Here is a 24,617-nt window from a genome sequence, read left to right on the forward strand (position 1 = left end):
AGTACAGAGTGAGCTTGTAGTTCTGGCAGCTTAGATAAAATACCTTTTGTAAGTTGAGCTCTCCTTAAGGCAATAGTAAACATAGGAGTCCATGGCTAAGGATGGGCACTTGATTTTACAGTTCAGCAGCTATACTTTCCACTACCCCAGAAGAAAAACAAAACAAAAATCCCCAAACAAAACGTACCAGGACTTGATTCAGATAATTCAAATATAAAATAGTAATTATCTGTATTTGTATTATTTCAGAGTAATTTTATGTATAATAGTACTTGTTCTGCTAATAGCACAAAACAAATTAACATAAAGTATTTAATGAGGAATTCCTTTTTAAGTCTGGACATGCTAAAAGCAGCGGACTAGTCATACTACTAAAAAAAAAAATGATATTGTCGCTAGAGTGATTCAGTTGGCATGTGAGAAGCCCCAGTGCAGTCTGCTCTAAATGAGAGACCTAGTAGATTTTGACTTGTCTGTTCCACTACCCCAGGGAATACTCCAATAAATAGGCTATATTCTGGATTCAGATATTTAATGGCTTATGTTCGACCTATTCCACTTCGCTTGGAATATTTAAATAGCAGAAGACGGAAAGAGAGCAGAAAACAGAAAGAATGACTGTATAAATCACTACTATATGTTAAGCACTGACTCGAGCCTTGGGCTTTAACCTGGTGACCTTGTCAGCCTACCCCTGTTGCAATCAGGCAGGCATGAGTTTCAGCCTAGGGTAAGGAATGTATTTCACGGAGAAGAGGACAAGGGATTAGAACTCTTCAGTACAGACTGGACAATGGATATACAGTAATCTGCTGCACTTTTTCAGGCCCAGCACATCACCTTTAATGAGTCCACAGATATTTGCAGCTCTCACAAAAATCTCTTTTCACATGTGGGGAAAATTCTTTCTACCAGAAGAAAAGACTATACTTAACATCTGTTTTTCAGGTGGTATTTACACCTGACTGTGGCATTTTCCTCTTTTAATCTCTCTGCTAAGGTTTCTGCATCCTTGGCTTATATAAACGGAATGGAAAAATACCCAGAATTTCTGCTGTGGTTGGTAGTTACCAGATTGCAATAAAATGTGAAAATTTTCACTCACTTCCAAATGCTGCAAAAGTATGCAATTACAGGGGATTTAGAACCACTTACTAAGAAGGATCTATAGCACTTGATGGTAAATGTCAATAGATTAGGAACCTAGTTATATCCACTAATATAACTGTTGAACATATGTGGTGGTACAAAAGCAAGACTCTTCCTCATCTGACAGGCAGATGGGAAGAGGGAAAGACAACTCAAATAGGCAAATATAGCTGATCTTTGAAAGCTCCTTTCCCTCATCATTATCTGCAACAGACTCTGTGAATTAGACAGTGATCTATAGTTCTGCCCATAAATAGGTGGTGGGCACCTACTGCAGGTCTTCTGGGCTCAAATGAGCTTCTGCAAGCTGTCAAGCAGAAATGGGACAATTTTAAGAAAAGCTGATCTATTTAGACCTGCAGCATAAATCATCTCCTGAGATACATAGTTGGCTTTCAGTTACTTCTTTTCTTTTGTATCACACTGCATCTGCGTCCATATGTATGTATGAATGCAACTGGAATAACTGAAAAGGAGTAATATGTAAAAGGAGTTTTACAACATATACCAGAATTTACAGACTTCTAAATTCTTTGCTCAGAGTACTGAACTGTTACTCTACAGTTTATGTAATTAAAGTATAAAGAGAAAATCCTCTCAACATGTATCATGTATAGATTGGTAAACTTCTCAAAATTAAAAGATAGTCTTACTGTAGTGTAAAGGTTTACAAAGCTGTGACTGAGACTGTCTGTGAGGGAGCATTTTTCAGATTTATTGGGGGCTATTAAAAATGTAATATTCTTTATGAAATGTGGAAAATAGGCTTGAAGATTATGCAGCAACCAATTCTACATGACAAAAGAAATAGAATAGAGACTATGGAATATGGAGAGGATGGCGCATGAAAATTAGCTGAATGATTAAATTCAGAAAAAGGAACTTATATATGATGTTCTTTACTTTTTCATTTCCTTTTCTATTATTATATCTGTACTGAGATTGTTTTTGATCAATAGAAAGCATCTGATAATTTAAAGAAGCAAATTCTATTAATATTTTCCATTCTTTCTCCAAGAAATTATATACATCAATCATTTGATCTCATTGATTTCAATAAGAAGTTTGTAGAATAAAAGATTACATCCTATCAAGACACATCATTATCTAGCTCAAGGAAAATTTGTACTTTGTATAGTATCAGTAATTAATACTAATAGCAGTACTACTACTACTAAACACTATGAGGTGAAAACCAGAAATCATTAATGCTGTATTTCGAGATTGTAATGATGACTGTTTCTTAGGATACTGTGCTGGCATGCCCCTGGCTGAAGGTAAAGTCCCCACCAAAGTCATTTTATTGTGGCCCTCCTCAGCTGGACAGGGGAAGAAGATAAAATGAAAGGCTCGTGAGTGGAGATAAGACAGGGAGACCACTCAGTAATTATTGTTATAGGCAAAACGGATTTGACTCAGGGAAATTAGTTTAATTTACTACCAATAAAATCAGAGTGGGATATTGGGAAACAAAACAAAAAATCTTAAAACACCTTCCTCTCATCTCTCCCATCTCCTCAAGTCTAACTTTACTCCCACTTTCTCTACTTTCTCTGTTAGCAGTGCAGGGGAATGGGGAATGAGGGTTGGAGTCAGTTCATTAGAGGTTGTCTCTGTTGCTTCTTCCTCCTCAGGAGGAGGACACTCTTCTCCTGCTCCAGTGTGGAGTCTACTCTCCATGAGGCCACAGGTCCCTCCAGGAACCTGCTCCAGTGCAGGTCTTCCCAGAAAATCACAACCTCCTTTGGGCAGACAGCTGCTCGGGCATGGGGTCCTCTATGAGCTTCTGGTTGATAGCTGCTCCTTCATGCCTTTCATGGCTGCAGGACTGTCATGGATTTGTGTGGAGCCACTTTTGCTTGGAAACACAGGGAGGAAGCTGCAGTGCTTATCCCTGTAAGCAGTTCTTGAAACATTCCCTGGCTTTGAGCTGGATTCATTTCAAGCCTCTGACACCTCTGCCATCATTATTTAAGAAGAGAAATCTGTAGCAGAAGAGGAGGTGGAGGTGTGGTACAAGATGGAGGTGACCATATGGACCTCACAGTGAGAGGAGGAAGGAAGGAGGAGGACCGGACCGGGGACCTCCCTGCAGCCCACGACAAGAAGGCAGGTTGTTCCCCTGCAACCCATGGAGGTCAATGCAGGACTGAGAGCCACCAACAGCTTCGAGTGAGTGTGCCAGAATGAGCAGGAGACTGTGTGAGGAGGCAGCCATGGCGCAGGCCGTGCTGGAAAGCCTGCAAGCTGCAGAGCAGACCCACACGAGAGGCAGAGAGGAGCTGCAGCCTTTGGGAAGAAGGCACATTGGAGTGGCCTGTGCAGGGTTGCCTGGCCTTTGAGGGACTCCGTGCTGCCATGTGGAAGAACCCCAGAGATTTTTATTATAAAATCTCCATAACTCTATGGACAGAAAATTACTTTCTTATGATGTATGATCAGATTATGATAGGGACTGGGCAACTGCATGAAAGGAAAAAGGACTTGTAAATATACAGACATAACTTCTAACTCAGGAATTTCCTTTATTTCATTTCCCTAAATGCTGAGCAAGTATTCTGGCAGGGCAGGGGTTAAGCACTTAATGCCTGAACTTTCACTTTTTCTTCAGTCTGTGGCCACCGATGAAGACAAAATAATACACCAGCTGGCCCAATCCTCCCTCACATTGGCTGTTCTCTTTTTTTTCCTGACTTTATACTCATCAAATAATATGAAATAAATCTGAAAGTCAAAGAAAAATACTTTTTAAACAATATTTCATGTCTATTATTACTTCTTTATTGCTCTTTATTTGCAACACTACTTGTATGGAAACAGTATATTTTCACTTTAAGAACCTGCTGCTTATACCTCACTTGAATCATAATTCTTCCATTCTGATATTACAACCATTTCTGTGTCAATCTGTTGTGAGGATTATGATGATTCTAAATGAGAAGGAACAGCAAGAGAAAATGAACTTTTAAGAAACAAATCTACCATTCTTATGCAAATGCCCTTTATAATAAAAAGGAGAAATAGAGAATGTATAGGAAGGGCTTTTTTCCATATGGAACAATTTTTAAAAAGCTACTGTGAAGTGCTTGTGACTCTAAACAAAAGAAATACAGAAAACTCAGAAACAAAGGTCCAACATTTTTAAATAAGATCCTTGCTATATTTTGATCTTTCTAATACAATGTATCATGTAACTGGTATAGACCACTTTTTGAAATAATTAATCAGCTGAAACACAGCTGTTCTTCATTGTACTCCAAGAATATAAAATCAAAATACTTCCAAACCTCACATTTTTCATCTACATACAATTACTTGAATGTATGTGTCTGACTTCATTTTTTTCTTACAGTGGCTACAAAGATTACTTCAAAGATACTTCTGTGTATATCAAAGATTTGTTGTATCACATGTAACAAGTTGGAAAAATTGGTTAGCTCTTTGCCATGCAGATTCTAGTGATGGATTTGAAACACTGCTGTATGCAAAGAGTCAGAATCCCTTGAAGGTGACCTGGATTTCACTTCTACAGGAAGCAGCCCTCCTGGTCAAAGGGAGAAATCTAAGTAGCAGCAATTAAGGAATGGTTTTTCTAAAGCTCAGCATGAAATGGGATAGTAGGGCAGGAAGTTGGGAAATTAAATCGACTCTAGAAAATTTAGTATATGTAACTAAAAGACAGGTCTCTTTGCTTGTAGTGGGTTTGTGTGGACAGGTTTTGATAGTGGGAGGGCTACAGCAGTGGATTTTCTTAAAAAAAAGCTGCTAGAAGCTTTCCCTGTATTTGACAGGGCTAGTGCCAGTCAGTTCTATGATGGACCTAGCTGGCCAAGGCTGAGGCAATTAGCAATGGAGGTAACACTTATGTGAATAAAATGTTTGAGAAGAGAAAGGAGTTGCTGTGCAGATGTTAAACTGCAGCAGCAGAAGGGAGTGAGAATGTGAGAACAAGATCTCCACAGACACAAAGGTCAGTGGAGAAGGGCCAGGAGGATGTTTTTCAGGCATTGGAATAGAGATTTCCTTGTGACCTGTGGTGAAGGCCACGGTGAATCAGGTTGTCCTCCTGCAGCCATGGAGGTCTATGGTGGTGCAGAGATCCACTTGCAGCTCATGGAGGACCCCATGCTGAAGTGGGTGGATGCCTGAAGGGGTCTGTGATCCCATGGGAAGCATGCATTGGAGCAAGGTCCTGGCAGGATCTGGGAATCACAGAATCACAGAGAGATTAGCCCACGGCAGACCAGGTATGCTGTCAGGACTTCTGACCCTATGCAAAGGACCTGTGTTGGAGAAATTCACGGACAACTATCTCCCATGGGAGGGGCGCCACACTGTAAGCAGTGGAAAGTGTGACGAGTCTCATTGACTGTAACCCCCATTACCTGTCTCCCTGCACTGCTGGGAGTGAGAAGGCAGAAGTTCAGGAAGAAGGGAGGGGTCACGGGAGCTGTTTTAATATTTAGTTTTTATTTCTCATTTCCCTATTCTGTTTTGATTGCTCATTAAAAAATCAAACCAATTCTCCCCAAGTTGAGTCTGGTTTTTTTCCCATGATGATAATTGCCGAATGATGTCCCCATCCTTATCTTAACTCACAAGCTCTTTATTATATTTAGTCCTCCTCTGTCCAGTTGAGGAGGGGAAGTGATGTAACAACTTGGTGAACACCTGGCACCCAGCTGGGGTTAAAACACCACATTACTCCAGATAGATTTCCCCTGCAGAGAACAATGGGAACCAAATCTTCCCCCCACACCAAAAAAACTAGTAGGCAACATCTGCATTTTGGGTAATGTATCATTGGATCCCATAGAAGAAACACTAACACTAGCTACTGCTCTTTCTGAAATATGCCAAGGTATGAGCTGTAGTATTAGATAACTCATACATGAAGAATTCTACCTATTTGTACAAATGTCTTGAAGAAATATGAGAATTTCAAGGAGAGTAAGTGGAAACCTGTTTCAGTCACCCCCCAATTATATCGTGTTTTAAAACACAATCAGCAGTAAAATAAGGTAACTCCCTCTCAGCTGAAATACTTCTAATCTTTGTCTTCAGAGACCCTAGTTATATTAGCAGATGTCTGCTGAATTTATGAGTCAACATCCCTTTCAAAATCCATACAAGATGAGTCCTAGATCACTGGAAAAGTTGAACTTCGATGATTTGGAGCTGAATTTCCATCTCTTCTTCCATGTTTAAATTCTATGTTCTAATAGAATGTTGGTTGATTCTTCAAAATAGGCAGAGGAAAAAATGTCCCATTTACCTTTGCAAAGAAGCATTAAAAATGCCATAATTCTGAAATTGCTTATGAAGAACAATTATGATAATATAACCTTTAACTTTCTGTCTCTGTGTGGTTGTTTCCTGTGAGTGTACATATTTCGAAGAGCATTTACATCATTCTGATTATTCAAGTAAAATAGACATAGAAGTGATTAGTGGTTAGTTAGTAGTTAAAAAAACTGTTGTTGAGCGTGCTGAAATAGTCTTATATGACATTGTATTACAAACTTCCCTGTAATAATTCATACCTGAACACACCTTAGAAAGAAAAGGGAAGGCCTAAGGACCAGGGTTAAGAGCAGGTTTACTGGGAAATTTTAGGGATCATTTGACTTACAACTGTATCACTTTGTGTAGTAATTTCTTGAGAATTTTGCAGACTACAGGGTTTAAAAATATCACAGAATAAGTTACTTCTATAAAATCAAAGTTGCAAGAAATACAGTTGATAAGAACAAGAAAATTATCATTTACTACAGTTTAAACCAGCAACTAAGCATGGGAAAGGGACATTTAGTTACTCCAAAACTTATAGACTTTATAATCTGGAAGCTCAATATATAATTTTCCTCTTTGACATAACTCTTCAGCTTAATATGTTTTTTACATTTTCTTTTAGGAGTGTTGAGATTTGTTTAAAAATCACACATTTAATTTCCAGCTTCTCAGTATGCAGATAAGAATGTAACTGAATTCTAAACATGCAATCCTAAACTATCATCACCTGAAAAATCCATTACTTGTTTGGTTCCACCTTTGAATTTTTTTATTGACTGGTAGTAATACCTTCTGTTCTTTGGAAACAAATTGGTGCTCTAAAATGCTAAAAAGAAGTTCTATGTTCTGACATTTCCAAAAGAGATGCCAAAGGGATATTTAGATGTACTTGTGAGTTGATATAAGCTGAGAGGTACATCTTATCTTTTAAAATGTCAAAGTGAATGAGGATGACGACTGCCATTTATCTTTAAATGGCATAAAACCTTCTGAAGCAACATGTCTGCATGCACTTCCACTTGTTACTTTTTTTTGAAAACTCAACTCTATACATTTCTGAAACCTTCAGAGGGGATTAGAGAAAAACATTTACTTTTTTTCTTCTTTTTCTTTTATTTGATGGTAAAAAGGGAAAAAATATGTTCACATCTGTAAAATAATCATGGTTATAATATATGAAGAAAGTCATTAAGATAAACAGTAGGTTACATGTACTTCTGTATTTATTCTGGACAAGTATACCAGTATAAGGAAACTCTGTAAAGACCATTCAAAATCTTTACTTTGTCTGGTGGAACTACCATTATCTTTCAAATAAATATATCTAGGAATGATTAATAGGATGATTTTCACAAGTAGAGTTCCACATCTCTCCACTATTAGTCTGAAGAAATTATGGAATTCAAACCCAGCTTTCTGGGGTCGACTGTGACTTTTTCTTGCAAAAATGAGGGGAAGAAAAGCAACAGTTTAATATGTGCACTTAAAAAAGCCCTTTGTTTTATTTCCATACTATTAATGAACTCCCAACTCTAACCAGAAATATCATGCAAGTTGTATGATAGCCATAGAAATATTCACGGAATATACCAAGAAGTGCAAAGTTATTAAAGTAAATATTTTCTAGAGAGTACTACACCGGTATTATTACATGGGAATATGTACTTTGCTTAGTCCCTTCTAGTATATGATAGTAGATTTATACAACTTTTGCCATTTACAGACAAAGAATTCACAGGTTTATTATGAGTGTAGCTCAAGATTTTCCTGTTTCCTACCAAAGATGTTGACTTATTTTCTGACCTGCGAAAGTAAATTAAAATCCCTTTAAAAGCTTTTTCCAATTATATACATCACAAATTTCTGTATTAATGGTTTCCGCATAAAACAATAATGACAAAATTTTTAAATTATTTTTTTTTTACTAAGTACAAAATTACAAGTAGTAATACAGAACATCCTGAGAAGGATGTTTTTGATATAAGATTCAGACCTTAGAAATGAAAAAGAATTTTCATCTGTAGTTTAATTGTTAGGTGACTCAGAGCAGTGACATCTTAATCTTGAAAATGATCCGTATGAAAGTTTTATTTGTAGGCTAACAGCTCTTTAAACTTATTCAGTGACAGATAAGATAAAAATCTTCTCTGAATTCAAAGGTATTTGAAACAGGAGATGATTTATTTTTAATATGTATCTATATAGAGTCTAGGATATCTCTTTATCCTACTTACATTAAGCTTTTAAGCATATAACCCAAAACAGGAAGACTACATTAACGGACCATGTGTATGCCATACACGTGAAATAAAAATAATCTCCAGTGAGAAATATATATTTTTAAAGTATTTTAAAAATATAAGATTCCAAATTCTAGACAACAAATTTAAACTACATATACTTGTGTAGGATGTTGCATAATTATCATTAATTTTTATTCACTTTCATCACATTTTTAAATTCAACTCTAGTATAGAAGAAAAGTGTTGAAACATCTCCGAGTTACCTTTTCTGGGAACTTCTCTGCCCTATATATAAATGGGACATCTGTTTACTTATATTTTTGTAATGTGAATAATTCTGAAGTTCATAGCCTTGGTCAATACCTGGTTGCTTTAGAACATCAGACACTGCAAGAAAATAAGTTTCCACCCTATTTTGTCATGGAAGACTCGTTAACATCTAAGTAAAAAATCATAATCTTAAAGTCCTGACTCAGTAACAGATTAAAAGATTTTTACTGAGTTAAAGAAAGCCTCCAAATTGTGGTGGCCCCTCCATGTTGTTGTTGCTAACTGGTACAGAAAGCGAGCTACATCAGGGAAAAAATTTGACCTGCCTGGAATGATAGTTTCTTTATTTCCTCCCATGGATTCTAAAGCAGATAATCTTTAGCATCTGCTGTAAACATGCACAAAGGCATTGCAAAACCATTCAGCTCTCATTCACAAGCTGTAACACCTCCCTACATTCTCTGTGATAGCAGATCCATGCAGTAGGAGCTCCAGTATTCCTAGCCCACAGTAACAGCAGGTGCTGCAAATTTTACACCTAGCCTGAGCATCTTGCATGCCCATCAAATATTGCAGGACCTCTATAATGTTCCTGGCATATCACCCCAATCATAGCCCTTTTTGTACTTCACTCCCTGCCTCTCATGGTGATAGGAAAAGAGAACAAAGTTGCATACCTTCTCCTAAGTTTAGACATGATGCTTGAAAAGAGTATTTATGAATATTTGTCTTGATTTCATCCCACTGTCTTTCATCCAACAGAAAAAGCCTTTTATTCCATATAAACGAAATAGAGAAAGCAGCTGAAAGGACATTTTTCAGTCTGATATTGCTATCCAAACTGCCTGTACTGTATTCACAAATATTCTAGTGATGCTCAAACATGTCAATATAAACTCAATGTGTTTCTATTTAATAAACCTTCACATAGTCTCAGGTCATTTTCCAAATGTCCAGTTCTATTATGGCTATTTATATAGATCTGCAAATATGGATTTATTTGCACCTACTTTTCTAACATTTTTCTTCCTTCCAGCTCATACTCTATGTTAAGTATTATTTTTTATTTGAAAGAAAGGAAGAAATGGAGCAATTAAGTGAAGGGTGAAGGTCATATTGGAAATCTGGCAGGAGACAGAGCTGAACATGGGTCTCCTGTTCTTACTTCTGGATCGTTGATTCTGGAAATTGTGTAAGGTTAAGTTAAATGCATTAAAGGTTTCCTTTGAATATAGTTGTTCGTCTTCTTTATTCATCTTTTCAAGCCATGTTTACACATTCAATGCGTGTACAAAGTTTCCTGAAGTCTTTCAATCTTGGTTTTTAAGAATAGCAAAGCTACTGCTCCTTTCTCATTTCAGGAAACTTTCAAGCAATTCCCTGAAGTTTCTTTAATATTAATACAACAGTCACAACTCATCATTTTGTCAGTACAATGAAAAGAGATAGAGATGTCCTCTGTAGATATAGAAGTTGATAGTCTTTTCTAAATTTTTAAGAGAGATTTCAAGAGTTACTTAGTCATTCTGTATACATCTTTGCAAGATTTTGCTGGCTGTTATATTCTAGTCAAAGGCCTATTCATCATCTAACCATTCTTTATTAATTTCCTTTTCTATTATAGCAATAGTGTGCAGCTTCAGCTGTAATTGCATAAGTGCTAATAAATAAAAAATGTATACTTTCACATTTATTGAAGATGAACATTTACATTACAGTCAATATTTCAGCCTTTCAGCTTACATTGACTATATTCTTATAGTCTCATAACTGATAATCTTTCACTCACTAACACAATTCATCCCCCAAAGTACAATACATTCAGAATATTATTAAAGTTATATGGTGGAAGACAAGAATAGACACAAAATGTGCGTAAAATAATTGAATGTCTAATAATGAATAACATTCACAATATGAAATAAAAGTAGGCCATAAGATATTGTACTACACTTGTAACTTTTCTTGGCTTTTCATTTAAGGTAGTTCTTTAATTGACTGTTAGGCCAGGTGCCACATGGGAAATGTGAAACTGTAGGAGATAATATTCTTAAAGAACTCTGCCTATACTGAAATAAGACGAGACAGGTAACTTCTTTAAAGAATTAATTCAGATGGTACATTTGGAAGTGCACAAGCCATAAAAAAGATAATTGTAAAAGAAATCCAGGGAAAATTAATAATGTATTGGAAAGTTCATATTATTAATATCTATTTCAAAAAATGTGTTCATGAAACAAATTCAGGACATCTCCTATGAAGTCAGGCTGAAAGAGTTGGTCTTGTTCAGCCTGGAGAAGAAAAGAGGTCTGCGGAGACCTTATAGCAACCTTCCAGCCAACCTAAAGAGGATCCTAAAGTTGAAACAAGAAAGATAGGGAGTGACTTTTTTACACAGGCATGTAGTGATAGGAAAGAGGGTAATGGCTTTAAACTGAAAGAGGATAGATTTAGATTGAAAGTAAGGAAGATCTTCACTGTGAGAGTGGTGAGGCACTGGAATAGGTTACCCAGAAATATTGTGAATGCACCACCCCTGGAAGTGTTCAAGGCCAGGTTTGACGAGGCTTTGAGAAACCTGGTATAGTGGAAAGTGTCCCTGCCCATGGCAGAGGAATTGTAACTAAATGATCTTTAAGTTCCCTTCCAAGTAAAATCGTTGTATGATTCTATGAAATGTTGCTTCTAAACTCAATAAAGAATAAAATATTTATTTATATCCTTATATATTTATTATATCCTTGTCTCCCCACTTCATTGCCATAGTATCTAAGCACATTGGAAACACAAAATAAATGTTCTGCAACCAAAAACAAATCAGCAACTTATTAACTAATAATAAAACCAGAACTGAGATAGAGAAAAAGGTAGATTGAATATGAGAATAAGAGAATTCATATTGAAGAATATGGAGGTAGAGAATGCATCCTGTAAAACCATGAACATGTTAATTGAGTTTTCATTCACACTAACTTGAACTAGTGAATCTGTGAGAAGATTATTTTCACATATATTTCTTTGGGACAGATGTTTTAATGAGGAAACCGTTGAGACAATTATTAAAATATAGCATAATATAGTTTCACAAATACACTGAAATTTGTGAAGTTTACAATAATTCTGAAAAATCGTGGACAGTGTGCAGTCCTTCATTAAGTCCACTAAGCCTAAAGATTTTAACACCTCAGTTTCTCTGTCTGCAGAATACACAGAATATTCTATTTTAAAGTGCATTAATATTGTATCTCATGTTTAATTTATATTTACTGAAATAAAGCAAACTCTAAAAGAGAATGTACATACCTTTGGAATCACATTCAAAGACAAGAACTGAGAGGAGAATGAGGAATACAGTGTACAATCAAGACTTCACAGACTTTTGTAAACACTCAAATTTTTTAGCACACTTTACACATTTGGGCTTTTTTAAAATACATATTCTTGTGCAAAAAAAAAAAAACCCAAAACCAGTGGTTTTTTGGTTGGTTCATTGGTTGGTTTGTTTGTTGGGTTTTCTTTCAGATTACAGATGGATGTCCATGTTACATAGTGAACTGCAAGCTGTTCAGTAGATGTCTGAGAAAATAAATAGTGCTGAGTGGAAAGAAGATGTAGTGAATTTTCTAGGGACTTACTAATACAAGCTGTTTTTCATCATTCCTTTGTAATCCTTGACCAAGGACCTAATATTGATCATAACAATTTGTTATGTCCTGTGTACCCACATGACCAGGAATTCAGACTTCTGCACAATTTTTTGTAGCAATTCTACAGGACGAGGAAAAGTCTCCATTTCTGCTTATTCATGTAATCATAAAAAAAGAGAGAGGTATAATTGGCTGAAAATGAGAATGCTGGGCTAGAAAACAGACACATAATGTAGGTAGTCAAATAATTTCACCTGGAAAACAGTTGCTTCCTCCAGTGGGATATAGTTGACACTGGACTTATTCCAATGTAACTGATGTATATCTATTTTCAAGAGAACATACAATCAATACCTTTCTGCCTCAGCATTTTCAGGGAAAGAAGTGATATCTGGAAGTTAAAGTCGTGATCATATTTGAGAAGTGCCAAGAAAATGTAAACAGCTTAATGAATGAATAAGTGGGAATGTGGCTGAATCTCCAGATACAGGGAATCAGTGGTTACAACTTGATGATCTTTGTAAATAAATAGTATGTTGCATTCAATATTTCTTAGAGGGCTTCAGGACCATAAAGAGAAGAATGGACATGGATTAGTTGAAATTTTACATAATGTTTAAAATATCCAAGGAAAGGTCATGTTATGAAAGAAATCTTGGCCCCTAGGCCTGCAAAGATACTTGTCTAGTTTTAAATTTAGGTACCTAGTTTCTACTATGGTGAAATATTCTTTTGGAACATGAAGATTTCTGAGACTTGAGAATACAGTCAAAATCACTGTAAGCATAGGAATTGAGAAATACTCTTGCTGCTTTTCCTGCTTGGAGTAGCAGTGGTTTGAGACATCAGAACGAATTTAAGAGAGATAGGATGATTAGAAGAGGACCTAAGATGAGGAAAAGGAGGAATGAAGGTGGTGAGAGAAATGTTCACCCAAGGGGCGTGTTGGCTTAGCCACCCCCCTTTCTGGTCCTGTGAATGTGGGACCACCACAGCTATCTAGCACCATAGAGGAAAGGCATCATGATGCAAATGGCTTTGGAGAATTGTATAGTTTAATACTTACCTTACTAGAATATTAATGCTTAAGAAAGATTTTTTCGTCTAAAATATTAAGGAAATTTAAAAAAATACAGGTTAATATTATTGCAAGATTCTAGTGTAGAGACTTTCTTGCTACATGAGGTAAACACAATGCTGACCTCCAGGTGCCACTGCAGTAAATAAATAAATAAAATCCACTGTCACTTTATAGTTCAGGCAGCCTCTGCAGATGTGGTACTATTTCTCATTTTCTATGCCAAACATGACACACTGAGGAGTGGATAGCAACCATGTTGTAAAACTAACTGTTATTTGTGTCTCTCTTGTGAAATCACCTTTAACAGTGTTAGATGCGTTAGCCTATACTGGGCAACAAAGGAAACAACAGCAAACATACTCTTAAACTTCCTGCTCACTAGTTTTTAAGACCAAACCTAGCCCCCATCATTGTTTTTGCTATATAGTTGAAACAATCTTAATTCTTCATCTTGGGGAAAATTGTACATTACTCCCCCATCATGATGCACTCGTAACTAGATATGCACATTTGACTCACATTCCATTTTAAGTGTGTGCTGAAATCTTGTCAATACATCTAACTTTGCAAAGCAAAAAGTCTTTCCTGAAATTGCATTTTCACTTATTTGTAGCTTGTTCCTCTGTAATGTCCAGAGTTACCAAGTTCCCTTCTTTCTGCCTAGTAGTTTCCCTTGTGAGCTTTCTTACACGAGCTCCTTATAGATGACTAAAACAAGTCACTAGAAGCCTCTGGTTCAATAGCAGCTTGCAGGCAAAGTATAATACAGCTGTATTACAAAATCTACGGATTTCTCACTTGTGATAAAAGAAAGGAATAGGCATCGAAATGTATCTCTGGCCTTGCTACACTTCTTTCTGGAAGGGGAAAGAAGAGAGAGTAGGTTGGGAAAGAAGTGTTTTGGATGCTACTGATCTGGAAATTCTTCACATTGTATTGGTTACTAATAGCAAAGTGGAGCATTACATTCTCTAGAGCATTTCAGGTGGCTTTTATGTAGTCAATAAAATATAATGTCTAGAACAAGAGATGCATTTTAGGATAAATGTATCTCATGGATTAATTCTGTTTAGGTGTCTGATAACAGGACCATTATTGCTGTGAATAAAGTATTTAGTTCTGAATTGACAAACATCTTACTAAAGTGATAACTTTATCAAATATATTTACAGAGAAATAAAACTGAAAAGATAAAAAACCCGTTTTGAGCCCTTCCTTGTTTGAAGCAGGAGAAAACCTTGAATCCTCAGAATTCATTCTCTACTACCAAAACAACATCTTCATTGACTTTGCTGGTTGTAGCACAAATTAAGACCAGCACGTGTAGTGGTTCTGCTCCAAGTGATAGGATGTAGTTAAACATCTAGTCTTGCAGCTGTTCCAGGCATAAAAAGGTCACGTTCAACCCCTACCATGAACCTTTTGCTGTTATTGTTATAATAATACTCCTAGTAAAAAAATCAAACCACACCAACAGTAAATATTTCAAGGCAAGAGTCTAACTTTGGGTATCTCCTTGGCAAATGCTCAGTTTTTAAATCAGTAGTATCAGTTTTATAATCATGAATAATGATGCAACAAAATCTCTAGGAGTAAGACAATTTGAAGTTTTCCCTAAAAAAAAATTAAACACAATTAAAATTATACTTGATTCATGTAATGATTACAGTTTATATATTGGGATTATAAAGCTATGAAATTTATATAGCCTGAACTGTATCGTATCCATGTGCTATCACCTCTTTTGGATGTTAAGTTTTATCCTGTAATCATATATGCTCATATATCAATTCAATTGGCGTCTGTAGGAGCTCTATAGATAGACCTGAAGCCAAAACAACAGTTCTATCTGTTGTAGGAGGAAAAGGTCAAAGCAAAATCAGTACCTTAACATTTGAATAGATGTATTAAATTACGCCTCTAAAACCAGTAAAATAGTTACCAAATCTATATTTATGGTAATTGTGTCAATTGTGAATAACCTCTTAGCGAAGACTGAAACAAGATTTAGCCTTCCTGACATGCATAGAGAACCACAACTTAAATCTACATAATGGAATATAGGAAAAAATGAGTTCATTTACATACCAAAGGAAGCTACAAAGGCTTAGATTCATTGTGCCTTTGACAATTTGACTCTAGGCAAAGGTACAGAGATACTTTTGAAGTTGTGAGAATATAAGCATATACAGGGAGTAGCAGATCTTTACTCATTACATATTTGTAAAAGATTTTTTAAAACTCTCTTTGAAGAAAGAAAGTGGAAGCTTCTCCAATGAGAAACTTTTTCTGTGCCTGGCATTTAGTATTTTCCTTTCTTATGGTAAAAGCCTTTGCATGGCACCAAGCAGAACTTCTAGGTCAGAGACAAGTTCATACTGTGCAGCAGGACTGAATCTAAAGAAACTCTAAATCAGTCACAGGACTCAAGTGAGGCTTATTCAAGAGTTAAAGTCACAGCTTTTTCATTCTGATTTCTAAGGGCAAAACCCAGCACTGACCCTGCTTTTCAGCAAGTGTACTGATTTGACTGAAATTGTAACATAGGTGAGTTTTAGTATAAGAGAGAGTTTAGGATTAAAAAAAAAATCCAGTATCTTTTGCAGCTTTTTTTAATTTAGCCTTCTGTATATTACATGATCTGTTTTGTTAGGTCAGCTCTATTCCTTAAAATCTAATGCATCTGAAGAATAATGTAATTTCTCATTGCGTACTTTATCATGTTATACTGGTTATGGTTTGCTTTAGAGAAGGGACCACAGTTACATCCCATATTACCTGCAGCATTATTTTTCACATCTTGGAAGTAAAAGAGAAAGAGAAAAAGGAAAAGTACTACAGAGCAAAAAAAGTATCAGAGAGTATAAAGAAAAGGAGAGAACATAGGATAGAACAAGATTTGCTGGCAGTGTCATCTGGTATCTCTACTACCTATTGATGTTACTGTCTTTACAATTAGTCAAATATTTGGTAGCCATCTGCTTGATTAATAATTCCTGAAATAGACTTACATAGATAAACCAATTGTGCTGTAGGCAACTTAGGAATAAAACTAGAAGATAAATCTTGCCAGTCCCTTTTGACCATGTACTGCTTAAACACATTTCCACTCAGGGATCTGAAGTCTGAATGGTCATGTTCCAATACATCAAAGCAAGATTTATAAAAAGACACAGATCTAAGACTAAAATATTAAATAATCATAATTTCTAACAAAAAATGTTTAAAGTCAACAAAAGAACATGAAAGTGGGATCATATGGATAAAAAGTCTAATTGTTCACAGATTTAAGTCTTTAGATGTAGTGACTTTACAATTCAGATCTGCTTATCTGCATTATTTTCCTTATTACCAGCCTGTCTGTTTATGTAAAGTAGTGTGGGTACGAATAATGACTTGGACCAGCCAGATACTTCTTCAGTTTGAATAAAAATGGTAGAGACAAGTTCATGCAGCTGACAAGCTGCTTCCAATTATCAGAAACATGTACTGCAGGTTAATTAGTTGAGCCCTGTGTGATCACATGGGTGGAAGCAGCATATAAGGAAGTAGCTAGCAAAGGGAGGGTGGCTTTGAGTCAGTCTTGTTGGTTGTGTGTGTCTTTGTATGTGTATTTCCCAGCTTCTCTACATTTTTGGATGATTGTTACTTTTACTGTTACAACACTTGGTGACCCTGATGTGATGCATCAAACTTATTGGATCAAACCTTTTGGAAGAAATGCTCAAATTGCTGTGACAGAAACATCTGAAAAGGCAAGTGAGTGGTTGAGATGGGGGAAAAAAAAGAAAAGGCTTTAAGCAGAAAAGAAATGTCTCCCATGGACATCCTGCATCATATCCTCTCTGAGAGAGGATTAGGTTACCATAAAGTAGTAAGGATGCTAGGCCTGCGTGTCTCTGTAAAGTTCACTTTGACTATACCTTTGGCTTCTTTTAAAATTTATGTGAAAGCACTGTAGGAAAAAAATGCCGTTTTTGCTGTTTTACACCTGTCTATATATTTGAAACTACTGAAGACATTTCAATGTTAATTTTTAATAATCCTTCTTTTTGAGCCCCGCTCAAATGATGCTGCAGTAAGGAAAAGCAGGGAATATAATTGGTACTTTGGAATCACAATTTGAAGTTTTCTTTAAACACTTTTAGAAATACATCTTAAAACTTAAATATGACATTAAGAGAGCCAACACTAAGGACTGCACTTTTACACTCCTATACACTTTTACATAAACAAAAAGCTATCATCAAGCTATTACAGTTATGAAGAAAATAAAGAAATCACTGAGCTGTTGGAAATCACTGGCTAGCACATGGAGTCAAATTAAGCAAGCCATTTTTTGTGAGTATAACTTGTTTGCAACTGTATGGAATATGTTCTTTATTTCAACCAATTTTACTATTTCAATTATTATCTTATTGTATGCCAAGAAGTAATTACAATGTTTTTAAGTAGAAAATATGCTACCTTCATCCAACCTTTGAATAAACATTATGTGAAAGAAAATGAGCTCTATCAGTTATATGCTCTTGTAGGATGCAGTGGCCAGAAACAGTCAGAAATTATAAATAGTTATAAATAGTATAACATTTGTTCAAGAAATCTCTTATGAAAAGTGATTCTAGTTAAAATTGACTTTTCCTATGTATCCAGTACATTTATAGTACCCAAATAAACAATTTTTAAATGTTACTTTTATACCATTTTAATTGAATTCTGATTTTGAGCCTAATGAAGCATAACAGAAATCGCAAGTAAAAAAGAAATCATTATCGAGCAAAAAAAGAAATTCACCACTTACCATTCTCTATAATTTAAAAAAATCCCCACAAGGACTAAGAAGCTGGATTAATGCTTCCTGAACTACAGAACTGTTTAATAAACAGATATTTAGGTTATCTTTCTAAGAGCAAATTTAGTGAGACCGGTAATATTCAGTCATCATCTTAATAATCAGTCATCAGGAATCAACAACTCTCTTCCATTCTTTTGGAAAAAAGAATGGTAGAAGATGTATGCAAAAAATATTAAAATTGATATTTTGAAACCCTTATTTTGATAACTTTAATTAAAAGCCATAAACCCTCTACTACTTTAAAAATGGTTTAAGCTAGTAAAATGAGCATTGTCCACTAGTTCAATCCTCTTAAAGCAGAAAACAGGGACTATCAGTATCAGAAAGAGAAAGAAATCTTTTCTATTTCTACAAGCAGTTGACCTGTCACAAATAGGGCAACTCTGGTTTCTTTGTCACTCAATGTGTCCTGGACTGGAGTCAGAGCTGTATTATGAGACATTTTTTAAACTAAACCGATTCCTGCTTTCCAGAGCAGAACAGTAAAAGTAGCATGAATCCACTTTTTACTCAGTATTTACATTGTAGGCAGTAGGTAAATGATCTCAAAATATTTATAGACTAGATTGGTGTTTTTTTTTGGGATTAGGTACCTGAATGTATTGATTGGAACTTTTGACGATGTAAGTAGTTGCACAGTTTTAATTTTTAAATCCATGGGAACTGATCACTCCAATAACTTTGAAAATGTTACTAGGCTTTAAAACATATTTTTCACTGTACAACAAACCTTAAAATATGTTCCAAATACTTATGAGCCCAAGTTTCTTTTTAAAAAAAGTGAATAAATGATCAGACCTACAGTCCATCTTTAGACACAGCTAAATAAAAGTCAACTACACACTCACACTATTATCCTGTTGTGGACTTGCAACGTAACCTTAACAGATCTTAAACCTCTGGTTTATAAGTTTTAAGGCTTCCTACTGTTCATAGCTAGATGACTCTTGAAGGGGCTACCTGAGGTAATGATACATTAAAGTTTTTCTGTACCAACTGAACATGCATAGATATCATATCAGCTGTGAGTAACATTGCCCACAAATTCTTAACAAAGTTGGTCTTATGCTTGCTTGCCTCAAGAGGCTACAAGAAAGCACCCAGCCTGCAGTCTAACTCAACAGCTCAGTTGTCCAGGCCAGAGACACAGAGGAATCCAAGTTGTAAGGAATGTCAGTGAGAATTTGGAGCTTATGTTCTCCTCAAAGTCTTTTTTTTTTTTTTTCCCCCCTAATTTTTTGTCTCTTCAGCTAATTAGACAGTTGACTTTACTTGATACTTCTGAACCAGAGCAGATTGATTCTTTTAAAAAATCATAGCCAAAATTGTAAAGGGCATACTATCTGCTTCATCAACTTGAAAGCCAGAAAGATAGCTTTTCCTTTTGCAAATTTCCTTGCTGCAAATAAATTCTACAGAAACTTCCTAACTTTAATCATCTAGGCCTTTTTTTCAGTGGACATAACTAGCACCTCTAGCAGCAACTCATGAATTACCATGAGAAGTAGCTCTCTCCCTCTTGCTTCTTTGTGACTTTGTTAAACTTTTTGCTAGTTGGAGACTGCTATTAGCTTCTGGCCATCACACTTGTGAAATCATTATGAATTTACCCTCTAGCTCTTCTGTGTTATTTCTCATACATTAACAATTTTGTGTATATTGATCTTCAAGCACACAGATTTTGTTAAATCTGCCTTTTGAAATGGTTTACCTCTTAAAACTTTTCATGGTTATCAAATAGCCTGAGAAAAGGACTGAAATCTAGAAGCTAATTTTGATTTTGTCACTGACAAGCTGTGTGAGGCCCTGAGGCTAGCCTGTCTCCTTGCAACCTGCTCAGAGACAGAGGAAATGTGTAGTTGCACAGCTCCCAGCAGCAAAATAAGGACCAAATTGTGACTCCTTGTCACATTTCTGTTTGACTCATCCTCCTCTCTGGCTCCACTGGGGAAGTAAGTTGTGGTAGACAAACAGCTGTCGTAGAAACCTTGTCTTTCTCCTTACCTTCCCAGATTAGGTCAGTGCATAGTCTCTAGAGCATTGCAGCAGGCAGAGTTAAATGTTTATTCATTCTTCTCTGTATGGAAGGATGAAATGTCAGGGGACTGCCATCAACCTTGCATTGTGACCTGCAATTGGGCTAGAAAGGACCACCCATAGGGATGCTGCTGGAGTTATTGTACACATACAGATTAAGCTGTATATTGGTAGAAGCCATTTCTCAGAGGCTTCAGGCTTTTTATATTCAGATTTCAGTGGTGGCAGCTCTAACTATATCACCATTGGGTCCAGTCCAATTGGTGTGTTCATAAACACAGCAGAGTAGCATAGTTAGATATCCGTGGCTTCCAAGGCAAACTCTTGGGTGGATCACAGTACAGCCTGCGGACATTACAGAATACTCAGTAACAGGTGAAATGTACTAATAATTATATCAATGAAGTAGGCAAAGATAACAACAACCAAAAAATCCTGTGTTGCAAAGAGAAAGTACTTACTATCTGTACTGAGATTTTTTTAATACAGTTTTAAGGACTTCCACATTTTAATAGTACATATCTGCTGTTGCAATGACATAAAATATAAGGATGCTGAAGATACTCCTTCGGAATTTTCTGCTAAATATTTGCCAGCAGAAGACCTAGGTCCTGCCAACTTTATGAGGACATTTACAAATCCCTATCTTGAGACATCTTTTGTTTTTCACCAAGTACATTTCATCAGTGTTTCCATAGTTAACAACTGGTAGCAGTGGAAATTAATAGGCAGTGCATGTTGCTTGTGATGTAAGTAGACAGGCCAAGATCATTGCTTAATAGTTACAGGTTTAAGCTACTTAGTCTCATTGTCATTACCCTCATGTTGACCTGAAAGGGCATTCCTTTGCTGCTGTGCATTCGTCTAGGAACTGATCATAGTATTGACATGGGTTATCAGAAGATGCCTTGAGATGTGCACTAACCATATCACTCTATCAGGGCTGAACCATCTCTCTAAACCAGCAGCTATAGCCACACTGGCCATGGCAGTGTTGAAGCCTGCATCACTGTTGCTCTCTGATGTAACAGTATGATACCCCAAAAGGCGAGAAGCCCAGAATGGATTGCCCAGACGGATTGTCAAGCCTCCTTCTCCAAAGACATTCAAAACCCACCTGGATTAGTTCCTATGTGACCTATTCTAGGTGGTCCTGCTCTGGCAGGGGAGTTGGACTAGATAATCCTTGGACTAGATGGTCCCTTCCAACCTTTAAGAGCCTGTGTTACTGTGTGACTGACAGTCTAAAACAGAGTTAAGAGTACACTACAAGGAACAAGTAATCCTGATAAGTCACAAAGACCTCAGCAAATTACAGACTGGTATGTAGTATGAAACTAAAATTATAAAGGAACTGTATGAGGCAAGACGTATTTTAATTGCTTTTTATTTGTCCAGACTAGAGATTGTTGAAGTTTAGAACTGAACTTTCACACTGCCCTTGAGAGTGCCCTAGAGAAAAATAAACTACAGTGAAATATTAGCCCCAGGATGAATTATTCTTACTTTTCTGCCATAAGTAAAATCTATTTCTTGTGGATCCAGAGTTTAAAAATCACTTAATCCACATAAATCCATTCCAAATGGAATAAAATAAAATTAAACTAAACAAAACTTAAACTAAACTAAACCAAACTAAACAAAGCTAAACTAATAATATGATTTATTCATCTGTCATGCTGAAGGTCAGATTACTGTGGAGCTGATGTCCCTTACCACCTGAAGTTTATTTCTTCATACAAAAAAAAACTCATAGAAGACACACAATATTACAACTAAGAAACACCTGTAAAGACACTATGAAAGTACTATAGTAACATTTTCAGACTATTTGTTTTAATTTAATTTTCTTTTAAGATCTTTTATTTACTTTTTTCAATAAGCTAAATGACTGAAAAGTGACTTCCAGACTGATGGAAAAGTCTTCTATGCTTACCATAAATTTTGGACTAAGAATATTGCTTTTTTTTTTTTTTTTTTGGAAAATCTTGCAAGAGATACTTCACTATTGCTCCTCTGACACTGATGGTATTAATACACACATTTTGGAATACAAATATAATTTCACATCTTTCCCTGATAGCAGCTACAAAATAACCAATGCTTCCCACAAGTCTGGTTAAGAATATCTAAATAAACTAGTACTGGCATTTAGGTTAGAGCTGTCAAGATGGGCCACCTGTTTTGGCAGTATCTGCTGCCAGAAGCAAATTATAGATCCATCCAACTGCTGATTAAAAAACCATACACACATCGTCTTATTACTGGGGCTAACCAGACATCAGGCAAGGACTGTAGAATTTGACATAGTCCTAATGTCAATCCTTTGGAAGACAACAGGCTCACTCTGTAATAGTGCTTAATGCAGGTCCTCTTAACAAATATTAACAGTGAAAAATGGAAGATGGCTTTCATACACATTCGTACACTGAAATGCCACATAATCTTGATGAATAGAATAAGAATAACTTTCAGAAGATTATTTTTTGTAGTGTCATTATTAAATTCAGATAAACAGTGAGTAATTCACACTGAAAAAAGAGGGTTGGAATGAAATTCAACTGAAATATTCAATATTAAATTTAAAAAAGGTTGCATATATCCCTTGTCTGAATGTGGCTGATAAAATATTTTTATACATTGAAAATGGTATTTAAATATAAATGATCAGGAAATATTAAAGAACATGAAATATTAATATTTTAGAAAATGTATTTATTGGTTAATACAATTGCCTTTTTTTTCTTGCAAGCCTAGCTCTGGCATTCTTATTTCTGAGCAACTTTCACTGACTCCTTTAGAAGTCTACCTGAATAACAATTGCAGAGTTGATAGCTTTTACCCATCAGTAGCTGCATGTACAGTACATAAATACTCTGTGCTCCTTATGGAAAAATCAGAACCACCAAACTAAACTATTCTGACTCTCGCAATTTCCGATTACAAGGAACTACTAAAGCTTTACCTGGGCAAAACTTGAGGGTGGAACCACCTGACATTGAGACATTCCTCTTCTTGTATCACTCTAATGGAGCTGCCTAAGCTGTGTTGTTCTGCAAACGAGACTAATGCTATTTTTAGAGGTGTACAGAGATCTAGCTACAGTAATAGGTAGAAACTCAGGCTGCTGCAGTGAAAAAGTAAAAACAGGAAAGAAAAGTAGAAAGCAATTGAACAAACAAAATGACATCATAGTGGAGTGAAAACATTTGCTAAGAACAATAAATCATATTGACACATTAACTCAATTACACTGTCAAAGTACATATAATTTTTTGTTAATTATATTTGAAAGTAGTTACCGTACCTTCTGCTGTAATCTCGGCCATGATGATGACGGTAAGAGATACTCTATTAAAAAGGTCAAGATTTACTCTGGCAGTTTAGATAATACTTCTGGGCTGCTGGCTCTTGCAGGAGCTGCAGAATGAGAATGAGGGAGGTCCTCTGCTTTTTCTAATTCTGTTCCTTCTTCTTTTGTGCTCCTCTGAACTTTCTATTTCCTCTGCAGACTCCTGCCTTCTCAGAACAACCTATGGCCTTCCAAAGACAACACTTAAAGCTCAGTCTAAAGTATCAACTTCTAACGAAAATAGACATGCCTCACATCTAATCTTCAGCATGTTTTTTTCTAATATCTTAAGAACCATGCATGCTACAAATAAAAACTAAAATGTTCAGCTCAAAACATGACAGAAAGGCATGGAAAGGCACCAAAAAGCAAAAGAACTGGGAAAGAACAGTTTAACACTCCTACAGCTTCACTAGCATAATTGCAGTTCTTTGGGGAGTATGTCAGGAAACATGAAATACAGAGTTGAAAGTAACCTTATCCATCCCAGCTCAACTTTATTCTTAGCACACTCAGTGTTTAGCACATTCTTCCTGGCCTTATTTGGTTTGGGGAGGGTCCTATGAAGCTTACCGCTGACTAAGGGGGAGGGTAAATTTAGGTGATTTTCTCCCCTTCGATTCTTAGTTCAGTTCAGAGTCAATTAAGACACCACTTTACATGAAAGTGGTAGCTTCTTTATTTTGTATGT

The 24,617-nt window shown here is 36.0% G+C and overlaps 1 protein-coding gene across 1 annotated transcript in view; it reads right to left on the reverse strand.

Annotated features, from left to right (window-relative positions):
- The window catches only part of TRDN (triadin), a 231,466-nt gene that overhangs the window by 200,059 nt on the left and 6,790 nt on the right, over positions 1-24,617 (reverse strand). Inside the window, 1 exon segment of the mRNA XM_061989612.1 lies at positions 17,913-17,922. Within this exon segment, the coding sequence (XP_061845596.1) occupies positions 17,913-17,922 (10 nt within the window).

Source organism: Colius striatus, chromosome 2 (genome assembly GCF_028858725.1).
Source record: "Colius striatus isolate bColStr4 chromosome 2, bColStr4.1.hap1, whole genome shotgun sequence".
Taxonomy (NCBI): domain Eukaryota; kingdom Metazoa; phylum Chordata; class Aves; order Coliiformes; family Coliidae; genus Colius; species Colius striatus.